This window comes from Pelodiscus sinensis, chromosome 32 (genome assembly GCF_049634645.1).
Source record: "Pelodiscus sinensis isolate JC-2024 chromosome 32, ASM4963464v1, whole genome shotgun sequence".
In the NCBI taxonomy this organism is placed as follows: domain Eukaryota; kingdom Metazoa; phylum Chordata; order Testudines; family Trionychidae; genus Pelodiscus; species Pelodiscus sinensis.
The window spans coordinates 11,347,114-11,372,396 of NC_134742.1; the positions used below are offsets into that span (position 1 = coordinate 11,347,114).

The 25,283-nt window shown below is 58.5% G+C and overlaps 1 protein-coding gene across 1 annotated transcript in view; it reads left to right on the forward strand.

Annotated features, from left to right (window-relative positions):
• TRIM39 (tripartite motif containing 39) overlaps nt 1-12,806 on the forward strand; it is a 32,489-nt gene extending 19,683 nt beyond the window's left edge. The window contains exons 5-7 of the mRNA XM_075914010.1: nt 488-510; nt 1,162-1,277; nt 3,408-12,806. Coding sequence (XP_075770125.1) covers nt 488-510; nt 1,162-1,277; nt 3,408-3,955 — 687 coding nt within the window. The 3' untranslated portion in view covers nt 3,956-12,806. The remainder of the gene's footprint in view (nt 1-487; nt 511-1,161; nt 1,278-3,407) is intronic.
• The last annotated feature ends 12,477 nt before the right edge of the window (nt 12,807-25,283 follow it).

Sequence of the window (25,283 nt, forward strand, 5' to 3'; positions counted from 1 at the left end):
GGAGGGTTTGGGGTCCCTCTCAAAAGCTACTTCCTGACGCCTTGGAGGGCCCCTTAGCAGGGCTGTGACTGGAGCTGTGGCCGGTTCCAGAGGAGGCCCCTGTCTGGAACCTTTGAGCTGGCCTTTGAGCTGCCGTCACGGGCAGATGGGCGAAGAGCCTGGACCTCGCGCCGCTGAGCCATGAGCGCTCCGGATAGGCCGATCCAGGGGGCGGTCGCACCGGGGCAAGGTCTGGGGGACCCGTTTCTGGAGACGTCTCAAGCCAGAACGTTGGGGTGCCTACTGGCTGTCGGAGGCCGTCCCTGGCCGCCCTTTGGGACTGGGTGAGAGGGGCGCGGATTGGGGGCATCTGTAGCCATCGTGCAGATGGGTCCTGAGAGGGCCTCAGTCTGGGGAGCCGGAGGGCGGAGAGGGGCGGGACCAGCTTGACAACTGCCTGACCGATTCATGGAGCTGCTCTTGATTGGCTTCTTTTCTCTCCCTGTAGGACATAAAGAGCACTCTGGAAAGGTAAGTCCGCCCTTCCCCAGCTCTCACCCCTGGGAACTGAAAACAGCACCGCCCGCCCGCCCACCCCTAGCCCCCATCCCCACCAGTCCCAAAGGGGAAAGGCTCTGAACAGCACAGGGGGGCGGGGGCCTAGTGGGTGGGTCAGAGCTACAGGAAAAGACCAACAACCGAGCTAGCCTTTGCCTTGGACCAGAATGTCAGAGTAGGGTCTAGTGGTTAGAGCTGGGGGGCCTGGGGGTCAGGACTCGTGGGTTCTGGAAGCGGAAGTGGGGTCTAGTGGATTAGAGCCGGGATCTAGGAGTCAGGACTCCTGGGTTTCCTCCCTGGCTCTGGGAGGGGGAGTGGGGTGTAGTGGTTAGCGCGGAGAGGGGAGACTGGGAGTCAGTACTCCTGCATACTGCTGCTGGCTCGGCCCATTGTCTGCCTGCCCCGTGCCTCAGTTTCTCCCCTCCTCGCCCTGCGTCTGGAGTACAGGCAGGACTTGTGAGGCAGAACGCGTGTCTGAAATGCCCCCTGACAACAGCCCTGCCCTTTCAGAGCGCCGGGAGGGTATCGGGGGGTCGCGTAGGCCGGGGCTCCGGCTCCTTGGACTCCTGTCCTGGGAGCGCAGAGCCAGCTGCTGCGATGCTACCTGTGTGCCCCCCCCTTCAGGTGCGAGACGATGCGGACCATGAAACTGGCCTCGGTCCCCATTGAGCTGGAGAAGAATTTCTGTAGCTTCCCCCGGCAGTACTTTGTCCTGCGCAAGATCATCAAGAGACTGATCGGTGAGCGGGGCTGTTAGGGCCGCCTCTTCCTTCCCTGCCCCTGGGGGCCAACACTCCCCCACCCCCTACGCCACGACATGGAAGCCCTGCAGACTTGTTATGCTTATAAGAAACCCCTGGGATCTTTTTCAGGGGGAAAGACAATACACTGTGTTTGTTGAGAATCCAGTAGAGAAGCAGTTAGCATCTGCTTTAGAAAGAGAGAGAGTCCGTCTTACTGGCCAGGCTGACGGAGCGAGGAGCCAGGGTTCCTCTGAGACTCCTCCGAGGCTCGGCTTGCGGGATTGAACCCAGAATCTCATGCCAAGAGCTTCCCTTCTTATCCATGTCAGTTCCCATTGGAGTCTGTGGGTGTTTGTGTCATGCTGCCCTTATCCGCCCTTAGGTGGGGTTAATTTGTGTTCCTTTGATGGTGATTGTCAGGGTGATTGTCAGGGTTGTTTCTCGCTCTTGGGAGGGTCTTTGCCTGTCTCCTGAGTTTGTTAATACTGCTAATTCAGTTCAGCCTCAAGACACACTGCATGTCTTTGTTGTCTTCTAAGGCTGTGTCTGCACTACATGCCTCTGTCGGCAGAGGCATGTAGATTAGGGTTGTAGGCAAAGGCAAATGAAGCCGCGATTTAAATGATCTCGGCTTCATTTACATTTACATGGCTGCCGCGCTGAGCCGACAAACAGCTGATCAGCTGTTTGTCGGCTCGCCGCTAGTCTGGACGTTCCCCCTGTCAACATCAAAGCCCTTTGTTGGCAGCCCCGTTATTCCTCGTGGAATGAGGTTTACCGGGGCTGCCGACAAAGGGCTTTGATGTCGACAGGGGGAACGTCCAGACTAGCGGCGAGCCGACAAACAGCTGATCAGCTGTTTGTCGGCTCAGCGCGGCAGCCATGTAAATGTAAATGAAGCCGCGATCATTTAAATCGCGGCTTCATTTACCTTTGCTGAATAAACAAATCTACATGCCTCTGCCGACAGAGGCATGTAGTGTAGACGTACCCTAAGTGTCCACTTCTTCTTGATCACCTGGGCATCTATGCTGGCTTTCACTCACACACACCCTCCACTCACACCACACAATTGTACAGAGTTTCAGACAAGATCAATAGTTACTAGGGGTACAATTTAATTTGCAATACCTAACAGGGAGCAAGGCCTTGCAGTAACAGCATCTAATCATGAGAGAGACAGAAATAGAAGTTACAGAACTTATAAGCAAGTCATTATACATCACACTTATAGGCTGTGTCTAGACTGGCAAGTTTTTCCGCAATGCGGAAAAACTTGCCAGCTGTCTACACTGGCCACTTGAATTTCTGCAAGAACACTGACGATCTCATGTAAGAAATCAGTGCTTCTTGCGGAAATACTATGCTGCTCCCGTTCGGGCAAAAGTCCTTTTGCGCCAAAGGGCCAGTGTAGACAGCTCAGATTTGTTTTGTGCAAAAAAGCCCCAATGGCGAAAATGACGATCGGGGCTTTTTTGCACAAAAGCGCGTCTAGATTGGCATGGACACTTTTCTGCAAAAAATGCTTCTGCAGAAAAGCGTCCGTGCCAATCTAGACGCTCTTTTCCGCAAATGCTTTTAACAGAAAACTTTTCCGTTAAAAGCATTTGCGGAAAATCATGCCATTCTAGACGCAGCCTATATAGTCTTATAACCAATACTAACTACAATATACATTTTTGCTACAGGCTCTGGAGGTAGATACCTTGGTCAGTGAGAACCGGGAGGGGTGGGATGTTGCTGGGGACTGGAGAGGGTGCTGTGGGGGTCGGGAGGCATGAGGCTGGAAGAACACAGCGCTGGTTTGGAGGGGTGAAGGAGTCAGTTGTTGGGGACAGGAGGGTGAGTGGGGGTTGGTTTAGGGGCTGGGGGTGGCATAGAAGGAATGTAGAAAGGGGGTAGCAATGGGGTGGGTGGTGGGTGAGGGCAGGGGGTTAAGTGGGAAGATGGAGGGACAGATTGAAGTGGTGTGTGGGTGAGGACGGAGGTTGGGTGGACTGGGTGGGTCTGGCATGGGAGTGATTTAGGAAGGGAGTAGCAGTGGGGTGGAGGTTGGGTGCGGGGCGAGCTCATGGGCTGTGTGGGGTGGGGTAAAGGTCTGATCAGCTGGCCTCTCTCCCCCGCCAGGGGACGTGACCCTGGACCCCGACACGGCCCACCCCAACCTGGTGCTGTCCGAGGACCGCAAGAGCGTGAAGTTCGTGGACACACGGCTGCGGGACCTGCCCGACACCCCCCGGCGCTTCACTGTCTACCCCTGCGTCCTGGCGACCGAGGGCTTCACCTCAGGCCGCCACTACTGGGAGGTGGAGGTGGGCGACAAGACGCACTGGGCCCTGGGCGTCTGCAAGGACTCGGTGAGCCGCAAGGGCGAGCTGATGGCCCTGCCCGAGACGGGCTATTGGCGGGTACGACTGTGGAACGGCGACAAGTACGCGGCCACCACCACCCCCTTCACCCCACTGCACCTCCCCGTCAAGCCCAAGCGGGTGGGCGTCTTCCTGGACTACGAGGCCGGGCGGGTGTCCTTCTACAACGTGACCGACCGCTCCCACATCTACACCTTCACGGACACGTTCACCGAGAAGATCTGGCCCCTCTTCTACCCGGGCATCCGCGCCGGGCGCAAAAACGCCGCCCCGCTCGTCATCCGCACCCCCACGGACTGGGAGTGAAGGGGCCGGAGGCCGCTCGCGCCAGCCTCCTGGAGCCAGGCCGGAGGCTGGGATCTGGTGTCTGCTGCCCGCCCGCATGCTCGATGGGCGAGGTAGCGCTTCCTGCCCTCCTGTGTATTGGCCTGGGCGGGGGCAGAAATGGATTGCAGGAGGCCCCTCCCTGCAGACTGGAGGGGAAGGGACCTTGCTGGTCGTGCTTTGATCTGGTCCTGCCCCACACGCTGCAGCCAGCTGTGAAGGAACGCCCTTCCGTCTGCCCCACCGCTGTCCAGCCAGACATCCTGGCTAGGAAGTGACGGAGGCACTGCTTTGCCCCCCGCGGGGACCTCACAGCTCCCTGACACCACTGCCTTTCCAGACTGGGGGGGGGGGGGACTTCTCCCCACCACCCCATAGCGCCCCCCTAATGGGGGCCAGCTCAGCACAGACCCCAGTGCAGTCCTGAAGGACATCACAGGGACCCTTAGGTTCCTTCCAAGGGCAGAGGCTACCCGCTTCTGGGTGTGGGGGGGTCCTGGCTACTGTCGTGGCCTAGTACATTTCTTCCCCCTCGATCAAACCCATGGGGATCTCTTCTGAGTGTGTTGATGCTAACATGTAACCACGGACTGCGGGAGGAGAGGAGGGTCCAGTTAGAATTGGGGGAGACAGGCCATGAAGGACTATGGGGGTGTTGGCCACCAGCTCTGAGGGGCTTTGGTCTCGGCTCCCTCCATGAAATGGCCCTGTCTCTCCTCCACCCAGAATGGGCTCACTTGGTTGGCCGGGTTTTTAGTCCCTGAGTTATTTTGATCCTGAGCTCCGCTTGCACTTCCCCCCGGTTTATTTGGGGCTGCGTTGTATCCATCCCGCTGCCGGGAGAACCCGTCACGTTTGGGCTGTCCAAGGCGCGTCCTTGGAAGAGGCAGCAGGCTCGAGCGAGTGACGGGGGGAAAATCTTTGGCGAATCGTACGACCCGAATTTACTTCCCCTCTGGAGGCACAGAACTCCTGGGTTCTTCTTCGAGCAGTGTCCCGTGGGTGCTCCACTATAGGTGTCGGGCTTGTCCCGGCGCCGCAGATCGGAGAATTTTCGTAGCCGTAGTTCGCCGGACTGCGCATGCGCGAAGCGCGGCTCGTGCTCTTTCGCGCCGTTTGTGTTCGCGCGGTCCGGCTCCCGCCAGTTCCTCCTGACCGTCCTCGGCCGCGGACGGAATACTGTTTTCTCCTCAGACTCTGTCAGGCTGAGAGAGAGAAAGAACCTTTAGGATTTACTTAGATTACTTCATAGTTAGTTCTTTGCAGTTATTTAGTGACATTAGTATTAGTCGTAGAAATTTTATTTCTTCAGAAGTTACCTGTAAATAGTTTCATACTGTAAATAGTTTCTTCTTTACTCCTGTCAGAAGAAGACAGAGGTGACCATGCCGGGTTCTCCGGGGTTTAAAAAGTGCAGCCTCCAACGGTCACGCTCTCTGCATCCACTGTTTAGGTGAGGGGCACATACCCCAGAAGTGCCCTCACTGCTCCAAACTTACCGCGAGAGCGAGGAAGGACAGGGACATGAGGCTCACAATGCTCTTCTTCAATAGGGCATTACAGCCACAAGAGGGAGCGAATCCCGAATCCCTCCCTACTCCTTCAGCTGAGCCGTCCCCAAAGAAGCCGAAGGAAAGACCATCGCCTTCTCGTTCCCTTCCCCCGACGCGTGTTAACATGGGGGACAAACCTGGGACCTCGGGCGTGCATGGCTCTAAGGCGAAGCCCAGCCGCAGTACCTCGGCGCTGCAGCCCGCAACTATTCGGGCGCCTAAGTCATCGTTGGCACCGAAACCGTTCCTGGCACCGACATCACATGCGGCACCGAGAACACCTGCCGCACCGCCCACAGCTGCGGCACCGACGCAGGCCACTCCAACGGCACCGATCCCCACCTCGGCACCGAAGGAACCTCCGGCACCGAACGCGTTGCCAGCACCGCGTCGCCCCCTGGCACCATCAGATGCTCGGGCACCGCGCCCTTCGCCGGCACTGAGTAACTCGCCGGCGCCGAGCGACTCTTCGGTGCGGGAACTCACTCCGGCTCGGGAGTCTATTCTCCCACAATGTTCCCTGCCTCCTGACATGTCACTGCCGGCACCAATGGAAGGAGATGTGCAGTCTGCACGACCTTCTGCAGGACGAACCACTTTATCCACGCACCGAACATCGAGAAGAATCATTACACCTTCTCCCTCACCGGATAACATCCAATTTTCACCTGAACCGCCTTCTCCTTCATCAGGACTCTCTCCTCAATCTATCAGGCACGCGCAAAGGGTTTACCATTCCCCACGTGTCTCGCCAAGACGCCGTTATCACCGGTCACCTCCACCTACCCCGAGATCCAGAGAATGATCTCGATCTCCCAGGTCTCCATCATGCTCCAGGCGCTATGGGTATTATACCTCTCACAGATCCTGTTACTATTCTAGATCTCCACACCGCTCCTCATATTATCATAGGTCACCGGAACATCGTTATTATAGCGGTGTCCTACTCTCCTCATCGTTCACACACACCACCCAACAGGAAGTGTCAGTCTTTACCAGCAACAGCCAGACCACCAACTCCATCAAGTATCCCGCCGCCCCAACCACCTGAGCCTCAGGTACTCCTACAACATACCACTGAGGATGAGTCTCAACATCAATCTGCTACCGACCAATCCTCTTCCTCGCCTGATGATGCTGTTTTTCAGGAAGACCTTCGTCAGTTTCAAGACCTTTTCAGAAGAGTGGCGGTATCACAAAAAGTACAGCTTGCGGAAGTTCAGCAGAAATCTCACCACTTGCTTAGAAACCTTCATCCTTCGCAGCAGGTGAAGGTGGCTCTCCCATTGGACGATGCCATCCTGGAGATTGTTGATCACATATGGCAGCTGCCAGCTTCTGCACCGGCCACCAACAAAAAGGCAGACAAAAAATATTACGTTCCAGCGAAAGGGATGGAGTTTCTTTTCTCTCATCCTCCACCGAATTCTCTGGTTGCCGACGCGGCCCAACAAAGAACGAGGGGCCCGCAGCAAAGACCGAGTGGCCCAGACAAGGACATGAAACAGCTAGACCTCTTCGGTCGGAAGGTCTATTCATCTGCTACCCTTTCACTCTGGATGGCAAATTATGCGGTGCTATTAGCTAATCATAGCTTTGATAATTATGCCAAACTAGCGCCCCTACTGGAACATCTACCCGAGGGCAAAAGGGAGGTCCTTAAAGCGGTGGTCCAGGAAGGCTATACAGCTTCCAGAACAGCTCTTCACATAGCTCTGGACATGGTTGACACCGCAGCGCGTACCACAGCTACATCAGTGGTCATGCGCAGGGCCTCGCTGCTACACCAGGCAGCAGTCCCTAAAGACCTGCTGTCCAAAGTTCAAGACCTACCCTTTGACAGACAGAATCTCTTTTCTGACAAAACTGATCAGGTGCTTCATTCTGGTAAAGACTCTAGATCCACACTCAAGACTCTGGGCATGTATACGCCTCCCTTCCGTCGGAAACGATATACTCCCTATCAGAGACAGAGATCATTCGCCTTTCAGCCATCCCAATACAGACAGCAGGACCAGCAACGTAACCGTCAGCGCCAGCAGAAGAGAAGGCCTCAGCCAAAAACATCTGGCCGTCTAAATGCCAAGCAGCAAGTTTGACATCCCAGTCGAGGGACTGTGCACCATTCCGCTAAACACTCATCCCAAACTTCCACAGGCATTATTTCACCACCGCCTGAGACCTTTCGAACACCGTTGGTCTCACATCACCACCGACAGATGGGTACTGCAAACAATCACACTAGGGCATACCATTCCCTTCACTGCTCTACCCCCACCCAATCCCCCCGCCCCATCCCTTTTCAGGGACCCATCTGACGAGCCTCTCTTACAACAAGAGGTCGATCGCCTCCTCGCCATCGGAGCAATAGAAATAGTACCAAAACAGTTCCGGGGACGGGGGTTCTATTCCCGATACTTCCTAACAGAGAAAAAGTCAGGGGGATGGAGACTGATCCTCGACCTGAGAGGATTAAACTGGTACCTACGGAGGTACCGCTTCAGAATGGTTACCCTAGCCACTATCATTCCAGCGCTTCACAGCGGAGACTGGTTCACGTCCCTCGATTTACAGGACGCCTACTTTCATGTAGCGATACACCCGGCTCACAGACGATTCCTACGCTTTCAATTAGGAGCGGGCCATTTCCAATACAGGGTCCTGCCCTTCGGTCTCTCGTCGGCTCCCAGGGTTTTCTCCAAGACACTGGCAGTAGTAACAGCGTACCTACAACGTCTAGGCGTAATAATATTCCCCTACCTAGACTGCCTAATCAAGGCGCCTTCAGCGGCGGAGGCTCTGCGCGTGACACGCCTCACGAAAACAGTTTTCGAAACCTTGGGCCTGATCATCAACATTCCAAAATCGGCCATGATGCCACAACAATCAATACAATTCATAGGCGCACAACTCAATTCAACCAGTGCTCGTGCTCTATTGCCAATAACCAGATTCCAAGCAATGCAAGACCTTATACAGGCCATCACCACCAATCCCAGACCTTCGGTCCTACAATGTCTCCGGCTTATGGGACACATGGCAGCCACGACATACGTCGTCGAGCATGCAAGACTACACTTCCGTTGCCTTCAGCACTGGATAGCTACGGTTTACACTCCAAATGTTCGAGATGTCCAAAACGGGTATCAATCCCAGTGCATGTCACAAATTCTCTAACTTGGTAGACAGCCCCCAAGAATCTGATGTCGGGTGTGCCATTTCATCGCCAACACCTGACAATACAGCTGACCACCGACGCATCTTTAATAGGCTGGGGCGCACACCTGGAACACAATCAGGTACAAGGGCTTTGGTCCCCGGAGGAGTCGATGCTGCATATCAATCTCCTAGAATTACGAGCGGTGCGCAATGCCTGTCGTTATTTTCTCCCAAAGATTCGTGCCCAAACTGTCCGAATTTTTACCGACAACATGACAACAGTATACTATATAAACAGGCAGGGCGGGGCCCGATCCCGGTCACTCTGCGCCGAGGCAATTGCCTTATGGAATTGGTGCATCCACCACAAAATCTCCCTGATTGCAGAATACTTACCCGGTCAGCAGAACTCTATAGCCGATGCACTAAGCAGGCATTTTTTCCTGAAGCACGAGTGGGAGCTTCACCTGGAAGTTCTCTCAACCATATTCCACTCCTGGGGATTTCCAACAGTGGACCTATTTGCGACCCGCATGAACGCCAAATGCCCCCAAGACTGTTCAAGGGCAGGAATAGGTCGGAACTCCAAGGGAGACGCCTTCCTAAACAATTGGAGTCATCAACTGCTGTCTGCGTTCCCTCCCACACCTCTAATCTCCAGATTATTAGAAAAGATACTGATGGACAAAGCCACTGTAATCCTGATAGCTCCCTTTTGGCCAAGGCAAACGTGGTTTCCTTACCTTCATCATATGTCAGCGCGTCGTCCATTCCCTCTGCCCAAGAGGCGCGACCTCCTCGTCCAGAACAGGCAGCGCCTGTTCCATCCCCAGATCGATCTTCTGGCACTGATGGCATGGTTCCTAGTTGGTTCCAACAAACAGAAATGATCTGCTCGCAAGAGGTCAAACACATTCTTTTACATAGCAGAAAATTATCCACGAGATCCACCTACCTTCACAAATGGACACGGTTTTCCGCATGGTGTGCGTCGGCATCCCTGGATCCCTACTCCGCACCCATCCACCGTATCCTGGACTACCTCATGCACCTCAAGAGCTCTTCTCTCAGCTGCGCCTCTATTAGAGTACATATCGCCGCAATCACTGCGTTTACACCACACTGTGGAGGGTTACTCAGTTTTCTCTCACCCGACGATGCGACGTTTCATGAAAGGCTTAGATAATCTCTTCCCACACCGAACACAACCGGCGCAACCATGGGACCTAGAGCTCGTTCTTAATACGTTAACTCAAAAACCCTTTGAGCCCTTGGCCACATGTGACTTCCGCACTCTCACAATGAAAGTTCTCTTTCTCACAGTTATAACCTCCGCAAGACGGGTGGGTGAGCTGGCTGCCTTATCAGCTTTGCCTCCATACACTCTGTTTACTGATCAAGGAGTTATTTTACGTCCCCAACCCACTTTCCTTCCGAAAGTGAATTCGAAATTTCACATCAACGAGCCGATAGTGCTTCCCACTTTCTACCCAAAGCCCCACATCTCGGCAGAACAAGCTCGGCTACACACTTTGGATGCCAGACGTACCCTGGCTTTCTATATAGACAGAACTAGGTCCATCAGGAAGACAAACAATCTATTTGTGTCTACAGCTGATCGTTCTAAGGGTCAACCGTTGTCAGCACAGCGCATTTCGTCAATCATAGTGAACTGCATAAAGGAATGCTATACCCTACGTAGCAGACCACTGTTGCAGAATCCGACAGCGCATTCCACGTGTGCAGTCGCTGCATCAACGGCATTCCTGAAGGGAGTACCTCTAAAAGACATTTGTAGGGCTGCTACATGGTCGTCAAACTTCACCTTTGCCAAACACTATGCCATTCCCAACCTTCACCTTCCAGAAGGAGCAGTGGCAAGAACGGTGCTGTCCACCGCCACAGTACGATAGCTCTGAACCCTCCTCCTTTTAGGGGCTACTGCTGCACATTCACCTATAGTGGAGCACCCACGGGACACTGCTCGAAGAAGAAAAAGAAGTTACTCACCCTGTGCAGTAACGATGATTCTTCGAGATGTGTGTCCCGTGGGTGCTCCACGACCCGCCCTCCTCCCCTCTTCGGAATTATGATTTTGTCTTTCAGACCAAGAGGATCAGGAGGAACTGGCGGGAGCCAGACCGCGCAAACACAAACAGCGCGAAAGAGCACGAGCCGCGCTTCACACATGCGCGGTCTGGCGGACTACGGCTACGAAAATTCTCCGATCTGCAGCGCCGGGACAAGCCCGACACCTATAGTGGAGCACCCACGGGACACACATCTCGAAGAATCATCGTGAGTAACTTCTTTTTCTGTGCCCAGCTCTGGGGCGGGAATGATGTGTCTAGCCGAACGGAGGGGGTAAGGGCCAGGACTCCTGTGTGGGGCATCCTTTCGCCATCTGTGGACCACCAGCTTGAGGCGGTGCTGGTCAAGGGAACCGAGGGATGAGCTGGTTCCCAGGAAATGAGCATGTTGAGCCTTGTTTCTGAGGGCAGGGGCCGCATTACGGACACAGGTCAATCTCTGCAATTAGTAGCGTAATTCAAATCGCTGTTGCTTAGAGCTACTTACCGCGAGGTCCACAGCACGCTGGGTCAGCAGAAGAAATTCTCCCGTCGACTTCCCTTACTCTTCTTCTCGTTCGGTACCAGACCGGACGTAACAAACCGACTCCCGGTGGACGGCTCACTGCCCCGTCCATCCGGCCTGTAGTGAAAACACGCCCTCGGTGTCCCAGACGGTTTGAGGGGTCGCGAGTCTTCGGCCTCGTGATAGTGATGGATCATCTTGGGAAATAACCAGTCCCCCAGAGTCAGTGGTGCTCAACCTTTTTTCATTTGCAACTCCTGGAGCCGGGAAAATTTTTGTTGAGCCAAAAAAAAGGTGGGGGGGGGGGCATTTTGTGACGGCCCATTTAATTTAAAGCACCAGTCTGCTCCCCTGCCACTCTCACCGCGTGTACGTTGGCCGAGCCGGGAAAATGCCGGCCGGCCCGGATCAAAGCGTGGAAGACAGCCATGACCCCCTTGGGTTGTGTGCCGCTGCGCCAGGTCACCTTCATGTAGGCCAGAGGAAATGCATCGAATGTACTTAATTCCAGTCCCTTGGGGCTGAGCTGTCGTCCTCGTTCCTGACTGACCTGGGGGCGGGGGAGCGCGCAAAGCCTCCTCCGCTCCTCTCCCCCCACGCCCCGCGATCGTGCGGCGCTTCAGAGCGCCACATGCTACTGGCTGGGCGGGAGGAGGCGTTCCCCCAATTAAGGCCTGGGGGTAGGGAAACAGCAGGGCCTCCACGGACCGGATCCATCCGCCTGGCGAGCCAAATCCACCCTGCAGAGGCTCTTTTGCCCACCCCTGGCTTGGAGGCAACCCCCAAAGGGCCGGCTGTTGCGCAAGGAGCATGTTTCAGGATGTGACAGGAGCCGGAGGAATGGCTCAGCTCCTGACTCCCACGGGGGTAGGGGAGTATCCCGTGTTCATGAATGGCAGTGCGGCCCCCTCGACAGGCTCCCTCTTCCAGCCGCTGTGCGAAGGAGGGGTGAGCGGAGCATGGCTTGTAACGCATTAGCTAGCTATGTGTGTAACTAGTGGCCATGGGCAAGGGACTGCCTGGCTCGGGGGAGGATTGGACACGGCTTTTCCCCTGTAGGGGGCGCTGGCTCTGAGCCGGGGTGGCTGGCTGGCTCGGAGTGGAGAGAACGGGACTGGGGGGGGGGGGGGCTGACCTTGGGGACACCCGTTTTCATCTGGCCCCATCTCAGCGCAGGGCGTAAGCGCGTCCTGCGTGGTGTGTCCATGTGTGTAATGAGCTGATAGGTCTCCGAGAAAGTCCTCTGATCCCCACCTGCCCTGACAGACCCCCGGTGCCAGCCCACGGCTCCAGCTCCGCCCTGTACCCCAGAGCAGCATCTCTGCAGGGGCAGGGCTGTGATTCATCGGCCGGTGGGGGAGGGAGGTTTCTCTTCTCCCCTCCCCAATGGGAGGAGCTGCCCGGGATGTGGGGGCAATTGACGGGGCAGCCGTCAGTTCCCCAGCCGGGCAAGAACCTGTGTCCTGTGGCTTGTATCGTATAACGGCCTGCAACTTGTCATCAATAAACCACCAATTTTCTTACGACTTCCTGATGTGTGCGGCTCTTCCTCACTGAGTAGCGGCAAGGCGGGCAGCGGGGTCCGGTGGGGGGAGACGAGGGACGCCTGGGAGTCAGCGCTCCCTGGGTTGCATACTGGGTGCTGGGAGAGCCGCGGGGTCCAGTGGTTAGAGGCAGGGCGGATGGGGCTGCTTGCTCTTAATGCCCATTTGCGAGGGGCAGAGTGGGTGGCCCAGAACAACTGGAGACCCCCAAATATCCCAGAACTCCATAGCAGAGGGCGCCCTCTGCTGCCACCTGCTGGTGAACAGTGGGGAACAGCTGGTATGGGGCAAGCCTCATTTGCATGTCACTTAGGTGCCCTTTTGGGGTCATTTATGTTCAAATACGGGTCCGTTTTGAGCCTGAGGGAAATGAGACACCTTGGCCCCACTGGGAGGCAGATGGGGCAGAGAAGAATGGGGGTCATGAGGCATTCAGGGGTCACCCTGATCAATAGCGCTGTCAGGCACAGCTTGGCAAGAGCTGGCGAAAGCAACGTGATTCGAATTTCTGCGGTGATGCTGTTGCTGAAGGAATCGCTTATTAAAAGCCTGGCCCGCAAGTCCAATCTGACACCCACACTGCTGTGAGGGAAGGAAGAAGGTTTCATGAGCTGACCTTGCCCCAGCACAATCCCATTGGTCGGTTTCTGGCCAATAGGAGCTGCCTGTTTGAATAGCACGTAGCATAAGCAGCACCACTTCCACTACTTCCCCTTCCTTTCAGGCTCATACTTATTCACACATGGAGGCTACGTCTGCACTGCAGCCTTCTTGCACAAGGAAGGCTGTGTCTACATTGGCAAAATTTAGCGCGAAAGCGGTCGCTTTTGCGCAAAATCTTGCCGCCTGTCTACACTGGCCGCGAGTATTTACGCAAGAACACTGATATTCTACTGTATGAAATCAGTGCTTCTTGTGCAAATACTCTGATACTCCTGCTCAGAGATAAGTCCTCTTGCACAAGTGTTCTTGTGCAAGAGGCCAGTGTAGACAGGTAACATTAATTTCTTGCTCAAGAAAGCCCTATGGCTAAAATGGCCATCGGAGCTTTCTTGCACAAGAGAGCATCTACACTGGCACGGATGCTTTAGTGCAAAAGCACATGCCAGTACAGACGCTCTCTTACTCAAATACTCTAACACAAAAACTCTTGGCTGTGTCTACACTGGCCACTTATTCCTGAAACTCAGCCGCTTTTCTGGAATAACTTGCCAGCTGTCTACACTGGCCCCTTGAATTTCCGGAAAAGCACTGACGATCTCATGTAAAATCATCAGTGCTTTTCCGGAAAAACTATGCTGCTCCCGTTCGGGCAAAAGTCCTTTTCCGGAAAACTGTTCCGGAAAAGGGCCAGTGTAGACAACAGAGATTTCTTTTCCGCAAAAAAGCCCTGATCGCGAAAATGACGATGGGGGCTTTTTTGCGGAAAAGCGCGTCTAGATTGGCTACGGACACTTTTCCAGAAAAAGTGCTTTTCCAGAAAAGCATCCTGCCAATGTAGACGCGCTTTTTCTGAAAATGCTTATAACGGAAAACTTTTCCGTTATAAGCATTTCCGGAAAATCATGCCAGTGTAAACGTAGCCCTTGCGTTTAGAGTATTTGTGCTAAATCTTGCCAGTCTAGATGTAGCCGAACTGTTTTGCGCAAGAGTTCTTGCGCAAAAGGTCTTGCACAAGAGCGTGTCTACACTGCCATGTGCTTTTGCGCAAGAGATGCGCTTTTGCACAAGAGCGTCCATGGCAGTGTGGACACTCCCTTGTGCAAGAATGCTCTGATGACCATTTTAGCTATAGGGGTTTCTTGCACAAGAAAGCCCTGTTACCCGTCCACACTGCCCTCTTGCGCAAGAGCTCTCGTGCAAGAGAGCTTATTCCGCATGGGGAGAGGAATAACTCCTGCACGAGAAGCCCTCTTTTCCAACGCTTTACTGTAAATGTACTGCACAAGAACGTGCGGGCAGTGTAGACACTCCGCAAGAAGTCTGCAGTGTAGACGTAGCCGGAGAGTCCCCCAGGTAAGTCTCCTGGCCAAAGCCTGCCTCTAGCACTTCAGCTCTTCCCTCCCCCAACCCTCTGCCCCCCACTCTTGCTCCCTACCCCACATAACCCAAACCATCTGCCCCCCTCCTGCACCTATACCCTCTCCCAGAACCTGCACCCCAATCCCCTGCCTCAGGTCACAACCTCCTCCTGCCCTAGGTCATGACCCAAACCCCTGCACCCCAATCCATGCCCCAGGTTACAACCGCCTCCTTCACTCAAACTCCCTCCTGGACCCCTCCTCCTGCACCCCAGTCCTACCCCAAAGTCTCTTCTGCATCCAATCTCCATCTCAGACCCCACACCTCCTCTATTAATATCCATGGCAGAGTGCGGCCCTCGAACACGTTCCAAAATCTTGGGCTACGTCTTCACTGGCACCCTTTTCCGGAAATGCTTAAAACGGAACAGTATTCTGTTATAAGTATTTCCAGAAAAAGAGCGTCTACATTGGCAGGATGCTTTTCCGGAAAAGCCCTTTTTCCGGAAAAGCGTCCGTGGCCAATGTAGACGCCCTTTTCCGGAAAAAAGCCCCAATCGTCATTTTCGCGATTGGGGCTTTTTTCCGGAAAAGACTACTGGGCTGTCTACACTGACCCTTTTCCGGAACAGTTTTCCGGAAAAAGGACTTTTGCCCGAGCGGAAGCAGCATAGTTTTTCCGGAAAAACACTGACAATTTTACAGTGATCGTCAGTGCTTTTCCGGAAATTCAAGGGGCCAGTGTAGACAGCTCGCAGCTTATTCCGGAAAAGCGGCTGCTTTTCCGGAATAAGTGGCCCAGTGTAAACACAGCCTTGGAGTGCTGCCCGTCCACCTCACAGCAAAGCCAGATGAAATGGGAGCAAAAGGTCCGTTTCCACCAGCCTGTTGGGGAGACGGTATTTCCGATTCGCCACAGGATTCCGAAAGGGCGAGCCAGCCCCATGCCAAGAGAGCCAAGTGAATCGTGTCTCAATAGGTTTTCATATTGTCCTCATCCACACAGTACCTGCACATCGCCCCAGGGCGCATCAAACCAGGTCTCAGTGCATCCATCATGTACGGGCTGGTCTCTCCTCTCGCCGGAAGAGTAAGTCTTTTGGGAGCATTTTGTCTCAGTCGTGACTTCATATCGACCTGTTGCTGGGGGTTTCCTAAAGGAAGCCTAGCCAAAGGACTAGTCCTGGCCCATGGAGAGGAGCGGGTGGAGGTTTGAGGTGGGCCTCCATTCTTGGGCACGTTCAGTGGCTGCCGTATGGTTGACCTGCGTTCAAATCTTGGCTCTCGACCACAATGCGGGGCGCTCACGCTCTGTTGACCGAACCCCCACTGCTGACGGAAGCGCTTATTCCTTCTTCAACCTGTGGAACTCCTTGCCAGAGGATGTTGTGAAGACCAGGGCTTCAAAAAAGAGCTAGATAAATTCATGGAGGTTAGGTCCATCAATGGCTACTAGCCAGGATGGGTAGGGACGGTGTTCCTCACCTCTGTTTGCCAGAAGCTGGGAATGGGCGACGGGAGGGATCACTTGATGATTTCCCCCTTCTGTTCATTCCCTCTGGGGCACCTGGCATTGGCCACTGTAAGAAGACAGGACGCTGGGCTAGATGGACCTTTGGTCTGACCCAGTGTGACAGCTCTTACATAAAACAGGGAAGTTCCTAGGGAACGTTTCTCTTTCATAGAGGCAACGCATTCTGATGGGAAGCGAATTTTGTTGTAACATTCCACTTTGCTCGGCTCAGGACTCCTGGATTGTATGCCCCACTTTGAGAAGCAAGTGGGGTGCAGGATGTGAAAGCAGGGGGTGCTGGGAGCCAGGACTCCTGGGCTGTGTCTACACTGGCCACGTATTCCGGAAAATCAGCCGCTTTTCCGGAATAACTTGCCAACTGTCTACACTGGCCCCTTGAATTTCCGGAAAAGCACTGACGATCTCCTGTAAAATCGTCAGTGTTTTTCCGGAAAAACTATGCTGCTTCCGCTCGGGCAAAAGTCCTTTTCCGGAAAACTGTTCCGGAAAAGGGCCAGTGTAGACAGCACAGTCGTGTTTTCCGCAAAAAAGCCCCGATCGCGAAAATGACGATCGGGGCTTTTTTGCGGAAAAGCGCGTCTAGATTGGCCACGGACGCTTTTCCAGAAAAAGTGCTTTTCCAGAAAAGCATCCTGCCAATGTAGACGCGCTTTTTCCAGAAATACTTATCACGGAAAACTGTTCCGTTTTAAGCATTTCCGGAAAAGGGTGCCAGTGTAGACGTAGCCCTGGGTTCTAGGCCCAGGTCTGTCGGTGACTGTGTGGGAGTCTCGTACCCCCTCCTTTGTGAGCTGCATCAACCATGAGACATGGTTGCGGTTCGCAACCTCCCCCTGTGATCTCTAACTAGCCCATGCGGAGGTGTGACGGATCCTCGGGAACTGGTATGAATAAGGCCACACCCTTTGTTCTCCCAGTTAATGGGTTCAGCTTGCTCTGTGCAGGAATCAGTGGGGAAACACGGAGGAGGCTGTTGAACCAGACCTGACCCCCACGCAGCAGGGGGCAGGGAGGAGCGCAGTACCACAAGGTGGGGGTGGCGGCGCGTCGGGGTCCCCCGCGCCTCCTGCACCCCCGTAGTGGCATGAAAAGACTCCACCAGCCAGTAGACTAGAAGGAGTTTATTGCTTCTCCAGGATACAGCAAAGCACCAACGTCATCTGGTTGCAGGGCAGGGTGCCTCAGCCCCCTTGAGATGGGGGAGACTGGGCCCCTAAATCCCAGCCTCTTCCGTAGGCTGCCTCCTCCGTGATCCCAGACAGAAACTAAAAACTCTCCTCCAGCCCTGCCCCCCAGCCAGGTGCTGGTCTCTGCCCTCCTTCCTTGATCTCCTCCGTGGGAGGCTGAGCCTGGGTGTCTGGGTTAATTCCCATTTGGGAGAGTCAGTGAGAATCTCCCATCACAGGGCAGGGGGACCCCGAGTGCTGACCCCGGCGTGGCCCCAGGGGGCGCTGTGCCGCAGGGTGAGGCTCAGCAGGGGGCGCTGTCTCCTCGCCGTGCTGACCCCGGCGTGGCCCCAGGGGCCGCTGTGCTGCAGGGTGGGGCTCAGCAGGGGGCGCCGTCTCCTCACCGTGCTGACCCCAGTGTGGCCCCAGGGGGCGCTGTGCCACAGGGTGGGGCTCAGCAGGGGGCGCTTTCTCCTCACCATGCTGACCCCGGTGTGGCCCCAGGGGGCGCTGTGCCGCAGGGTGGGGCTCAGCAGGGGGCGCCGTCTCCTCACCGTGCTGACCCCGGCGTGGCCCCAGGGAGCGCTGAGCCGCAGGGTGGGGCTCAGCAGGGGGCGCCGTCTCCTCACCGTGCTGACCCCGGCGTGGCCCCAGGGGGCGCTGTGCCGCAGGGTGGGGCTCAGCAGGGGGCGCTGTCTCCTCACCGTGCTGACCCCGGCGTGGCCCCAGGGGGCGCTGTGCCGCAGGGTGAGGCTCAGCAGGGGGCGCCGTCTCCTCACCGTGCTGACCCCGGCGTGGCCCCAGGGGGCGCTGTGCCGCAGGGTGGGGCTCAGCAGGGGGCGCCGTCTCCTCACCGTGCTGACCCCGGCGTGGCCCCAGGGGGCGCTGTGCCGCAGGGTGGGGCTCAGCAGGGGGCGCCGTCTCCTCACCGTGCTGACCCCGGCGTGGCCCCAGGGGGCGCTGTGCCGCAGGGTGGGGCTCAGCAGGGGGCGCCGTCTCCTCACCGTGCTGACCCCGGCGTGGCCCCAGGGGGCGCTGTGCCGCAGGGTGAGGCTCAGCAGGGGGCGCCGTCTCCTCACCGTGCTGACCCCGGCGTGGCCCCAGGGGGCGCTGTGCTGCAGGGTGGGGCTCAGCAGGGGGCGCTGTCTCCTCACCGTGCTGACCCCGGCGTGGCCCCAGGGGGCGCTGTGCCGCAGGGTGAGGCTCAGCAGGGGGCGCTGTCTCCTCACCGTGCTGACCCCGGTGTGGCCCCAGGGGGCGCCGTCTCCTCACCGTGCTGACCCCGGTGTGGCCCCAGGGGGCGCTGTGCTGCAGGGTGGGGCTCAGCAGGGGGCGCCGTCTCCTCACCGTGCTGACCCCGGCGTGGCCCCAGGGGGCGCTGTGCCGCAGGATGAGGCTCAGTAGGGGGCGCCGTCTCCTCACCGTGCTGACCCCGGCGTGGCCCCAGGGGGCGCTGTGCCACAGGGTGGGGCTCAGCAGGGGGCGCTGTCTCCTCGCCGTGCTGACCCCGGCGTGGCCCCAGGGGGCGCTGTGCCGCAGGATGAGGCTCAGCAGGGGGCGCCGTCTCCTCACCGTGCTGACCCCGGCGTGGCCCCAGGGGGCGCTGTGCCGCAGGATGAGGCTCAGCAGGGGGCGCTGTCTCCTCACCGTGCTGACCCCGGCGTGGCCCCAGGGGGCGCTGTGCTGCAGGGAGCAGGGTAGGCTCCCAGTCTCAGGGAGCTCTCCCCAGGCAGTCTGAGCTGGTAGGGGCCCCTGAAATAAACCTGCCAAAGCTCTGACCCCCTGCTGGACCTCACCCCTCCCACAGCCATGGGTGGGGCCCAGGAGTCCTGGCACCCAGACCCCCCTGCCCCCGCCCGGTAGCATCTATTCCTGGAGACCTGGTGCCTCCCCGCAGGGGCTGTTCTCTGCGTGGGCGGCTGCTTTGAAGTGGCTCTGCCCTGCCCCTCCAGCGGCCTGGGGCCAGGCTCCCTCCGCAGCCGGGCACCGGCCCAGAAGGGTAAAACCAGCCCTGAGCCCGCCTCGTCCCCTCCTGAACGGAGAGCCCTGCGCTCGCCTGGCCCCGAGGAGCCCAGCATGGCTCGGGCTCCGCTCCTCGCCGCCTGCGCCCTGCTCTGCCTGGTGCTGAGGGGTAAGTGCGGCAGGGAGATCGGCCGGGGAGGGGGGAAAGGGAGGGCTTTGCTCCAAGGGAACTAGGCCGCTGCTGAGACAGTGGAAGTGTCTCCGCCGGGTGCCCAGAAGAGACACAGCGAGTCCCCCCCAATCCCACCAGCTCTAACCACTAGGCCTCCCCCACCTCTCCGAGCTGGGGAGAGAGCCCAGGAGGCCAGACGCCAGCTCTCACCCACTAGCCCCCCGCTGCTCAAACCACGAGGCCCAGCTGCTCTCCCAGAGCTGGGGAGGGACCCCGGGCTATGTCTACACTCGCGGCTTCTTGCACAAGTACGGCCATCGTGCAAGAATCCGCAGAGCGTCCACACTGCCCGCCTGCTCTTGCGCAGGGAAATGTACAGTCCGGCGTGGTAACAGGGCTTCTTGTGCAAGAGCTCTTGCGCACGAGGGCAGTGTGGACGCTCGGCAGGGATCTCTTGCGCGAGAAAGCCCGATGGCTAAAATAGCCACCAGAGCTTTCTTGCGCGAGAGAGCGTCCACACGGCCATGGGAGCTCTTGCCCCAAAGCACAGCGCGCACACGGCCGTGTGGACGTGTTCTTTCACAAGGCTTCTTGCACAAGAACCCTCGTGCAACACGGTCTTGTGCAAGAACCCGCCAGTGTAGACACAGCCCAGGAGTCCTGGCTCCCAGCCCCTCATTCCCCAGCCCCCTTGGTCTGGACCAGTGAGTGCTGGGGACGCTGAAATCCGTGTCCCTCTGATGGTGCCGCTGACAGTCTCCTCCCATGACTCGTCTCAGAGCCGCAGCCCGCCAGATCTCTCCTCAGCCACGGAGACTTCAGCCAAACTGACGGCCGCCGGGCAGGGAGCTGGGTGCCAGGACGCCTCGGCTCCGTCCCCAGCGCTGGGTGGGCAGTGGGGTGGAGGGGTTAGAGCAGGAGGGGCTGGGAGCCGGGACTGCTGCTTTCTACCCCTGGTGGTGGGGGAGGGGAGCGACCTCGGGGGAGTCAGCGGGGTGGGGGGCGGTTGCCTGTGCCCGTCTCTCATTGCGTGTCCGTTTGCTCCCTCCCCCCCCAGCCAGCCAGCTGCGCTGCAGACAATGCCTCCTTCACTTGCCTCGTGGAGGGTGCCCTCCCGGACTTTCCGAGTGCACCCCGCGTGTGGGGCAGCCCTGCGTGATTATCAACAGGACCATCCGTGAGTGGAGGGGGGCTGCCCCGGGCGCGCTCTCTAGCCCAAATGCCCCCGCCCAGCCTGATCCTAGTCTAACCACTAGACCCCCCCACCCTTCTCAGGGCCGGGCAAGGTGCTGCTTGGCTCTGGCCTGGCTCCTTGTGTTCAGGCTCAGCTCTGCAAGGGGGGGCTCCTAACATCCCCCCCACCTCCCTGCACCCGCTGCCATCCCCGGCCCCCTCTCCCCTCCTCGGCCTGGGGACACAGCTCAGGCGTCCAGGGAGCGTTCAGCCTGTGGCGGCCGGCCCGGCGGGAAACCTCGGGGTGACGGGTTTGAGGGGCGCGGCTCAGAGCCCTGACCCTGTGTCCCTCCCTCCCCGGCAGGGGGGATGCCGCAGGTCTTCACCCAGGGCTGCAGCTTGGAGACCTACTACTGCGGGCAAGTGCAGGATTTCGGCTTCGGGTACCACATCACCATCAGCTGCTGCTCCCGCACCGACTTCTGCAACGACTGGCCCCCGCCTGCAGGGGGCGCCGAGTCCGGCCTGCTGCCGGCCCTCAATGTCACGCTGCCAACCAGCTCCCCTGGCGCCCCCCCGCCAACGCCCCCCCTGACATCTCCCTCTACCCCTGCCTCTAAGGCCCCCCCGACGCCTCCCTCTACCCCTGCCTCCAACGCCCCCCCGACGCCTCCCTCTACCCCTGCCTCCAACGCCCCCCCGACGCCTCCCTCTACGCCTGCCTCTAACGCCCCCCCGACGCCTCCCTCTACGCCTGCCTCCAACGCCCCCCCGACGCCTCCCTCTACCCCTGCTTCTAACGCCCCCCCGACGCCTCCCTCTACCCCTGCCTCTAACGCCCCCCCGACGCCTCCCTCTACCCCTGCCTCTAACGCCCCCCCGACGCCTCCCTCTACCCCTGCCTCTAACGCCCCCCCGACGCCTCCCTCTACCCCTGTCTCTAACGCCCCCCCAACATCCCTCCTCTATCCCTGCCTCTAACGCCCCCCCGACGCCTCCCTCTACCCCTGCTTCTAACGCCCCCCCGACGCCTCCCTCTACGCCTGCCTCTAACGCCCCCCCGACGCCTCCCTCTACCCCTGCCTCTAACGCCCCCCCGACGCCTCCCTCTACGCCTGCCTCCAACGCCCCCCCGACGCCTCCCTCTACGCCTGCCTCCAACGCCCCCCCGACGCCTCCCTCTACGCCTGCCTCTAACGCCCCCCCGACGCCTCCCTCTACCCCTGCCTCTAACGCCCCCCCGACGCCTCCCTCTACCCCTGCTTCTAACGCCCCCCCGACGCCTCCCTCTACGCCTGCCTCCAACGCCCCCCCGACGCCTCCCTCTACCCCTGCTTCTAACGCCCCCCCGACGCCTCCCTCTACCCCTGCTTCTAACGCCCCCCCGACGCCTCCCTCTACCCCTGCCTCCAACGCCCCCCCTGACATCTCCCTCTACCCCTGCCTCTAAGGCCCCCCCGACGCCTCCCTCTACCCCTGCCTCCAACGCCCCCCCTGACATCTCCCTCTACCCCTGCTTCTAACGCCCCCCCGACGCCTCCCTCTACCCCTGCCTCCAACGCCCCCCCGACGCCTCCCTCTACCCCTGCCTCCAACGCCCCCCCGACGCCTCCCTCTACCCCTGCCTCTAACGCCCCCCCGACGCCTCCCTCTACGCCTGCCTCCAACGCCCCCCCGACGCCTCCCTCTACCCCTGCCTCCAACGCCCCCCCGACGCCTCCCTCTACGCCTGCCTCCAACGCCCCCCCGACGCCTCCCTCTACGCCTGCCTCCAACGCCCCCCCGACGCCTCCCTCTACGCCTGCCTCGAACGCCCCCCCGACGCCTCCCTCTACGCCTGCCTCTAACGCCCCCCCGATGCCTCCCTCTACGCCTGCCTCTAACGCCCCCCTGACGCCTCCCTCTACGCCTGCCTCTAATGCCCCCCCGACATCCCTCCTCTATCCCTGCCTCTAACGCCCCCCGATGCCTCCCTCTACCCCTGCTTCTAACGCCCCCCCGACGCCTCCCTCTACGCCTGCCTCTAACGCCCCCCCGACACCTCCCTCTACTCCTGTCTCTAACGCCCCCCAACACCCCTCCGCCTCTAACGCCCCCCTGACACCTCCCTCTATCCCTGCCTCTAACGCCCCCCAACACCCCTCCGCCTCTAACGCCCCCCCGACGCCTCCCTCTATCCCTGCCTCTAACGCCTCCGACACCCCCCTCTACTCCTAACACCGCCCAAAACCCTTCTGCCTCTAACGCCCCCCCAACATCCCTCCTCTATCCCTGCCTCTAACGCCCCCCGACGCCTCCCTCTACCCCTGCCTCTAATGCTCCCCAATGTCCCCCCGCCCCCCAAATCTCTCTCTCTCCCTGCCTCTAACACCCCCCCAATGTCCCCCCACCCCTAACGCCCCCCCAACATCTCCCTCTCTCCCTGCCTCTAACGGTCCCCGACGCCTCTCACCCCCCTCCGTGTCTCCCTGTATCCAATGTGCCCCCGACAGCTCTCTGCATCCCTGCCTCCGATGTCCCCCCACTTGCGCCCAGTCCACGTCCTTCCCCCCACCTTGCAGTTCTCCAGCTCTCCTCTCCCACGCTCCTTCCCTCCCCCGCCCTCTCTCTGCATCTCTCCTGCCCTCTGCCCTCGCTCCCTTCCCTGTCTCCCCCATCCTCCTCCTCTCCCAATACACACACACCCTTCCCTGCTGCCAGGTGGGAAACCTGCCCCCTCCCGGAGCTGCTGCGATGAATAAACCCGCCAGGGACGGCACAGCCTTAGCCCCGTGACAGATCTGCCAATGGGGCCCATGCCATGGTCCCTGGCCAATGGCGGGGCACCCAGAAACGTGAGCGTCTCGGTTCCATGTCTCCTGCCAGACCCACCGGGCCATAGGGGCAGCCTCGGCCCCCTCACCCCAGCTGTGGCCCCAGGAGTGAAGGACTCAGGCTCCCTGCCTTGGCCTCAGGGCTGGGGGAACCCCTCACTGCCTACAGTTGCCATGGGGGGGTGTCTCTGGCCTTGAGGCCATGGGGGGGGAGGAAAGGAGCACGCAGGCTGCAGGACCACAGTAGAGGGGGTGCAGCGGAGTGGGGCTGGCGTGGGGCTGAACAGAGGCAGGGTGGGGAGGGCTTCCTGCCCCTTTCTCTGGTCCAGGGCCCCATAGCACCTTCATCCCTGAGGGGGGTGGAGGATTGTTCAGAGGGGGCGTGATGGGGGCCCATGGCGGGGGGCAGGAAGTGAGCCCCCCCCAGCACCAATGCTCCCTCCATCCCTCACTGCCACCCCCATCTCAGCTCCCAGCTCCAGCTCCTGACTATGCCTCCCCAGCAGGAAGAAAGTTTGGGCACCCGTGGTCTCATGCGTGCGAGCCAAGGGGGGTTGACAGCCAGGATTCCTGGCAGCTCTCCCTGGCTTTGGGAAAGCAATGGGAACTAGGCCAGATGGACTGGGAGCCAACACTCCCGGGTTCTAATCCCCTCTCCACCTCTGCCTCAGTTTCCCTCCTGCGGAAAGGAAGGAGACTGGCCCCACACCACCTGTGCTGTACACTTGCCTTCCCCCCATGAATCCTCTTTGTTCCTCAACGTCTCAGGGGTTCCCTACCTCTGCCCAAACCCTCTGGCTACGTCTACACTGGCATGATTTTCCGGAAATGCTTTTAACGGAAAAGTGTTCCGTTAAAAGCATTTTCGGAAAAGCGCGTCTAGATTGGCAGGATGCTTTTCCGCAAAAGCACTTTTTGGGGAAAAGTGTCCGTGGCCAATCTAGACGCGCTTTTCCACAAAAAATCCCCGATCGCCATTTTCGCCATCAGGGCTTTTTTGCGGAAAACAAATCTGAGCTGTCTACACTGGCCCTCTTGCGCAAAAGTCTTTCGGAAAAAGACTTTTGCCCGAACGGGAGCAGCATAGTTTTTCCGGAAAAGCACTGATGATTTTACAGGAGATCGTCAGTGCTTTTCCGGAAATTCAAGCGGCCAGTGTAGACAGCTGGCAAGTTTTTCCGCACAAGCAGCTGATTTTGTGGAAAAACTTGCCAGTCTAGACACGGCCAGAGAGAAAAACCAGAGCCAGGCCAGACAACGCTCCCCCTAGGTCCGCACGCCCTGCGACGAACTCACACTTGGCAAACACCTACAGTGGGAACAAAGTTAAGCTGGGTGGAGCGTGGCCTTCTGGGAAGGTGATTTAATTAGTCACCCACTAACAGAGAATCCGCCCTCCCCCACCCTCTTGTGCTCCGCCACACCCCGTGTTATTCCCATTGGTAGTGGGAGAGGGTTTCTCCCACCGATACCCCATCACGGCCAGGCAGGACCGGCCTGGGGCTGCCCAGTTCCCTCCACGTAATCCTAGAGCGGCCCCTGTAGGGTAAACCCCGCAGCTGGTTGTAAGCCAAGAAGAGATCCCAAGGAGGAAAACAGAAATAAAAATCACACGGCA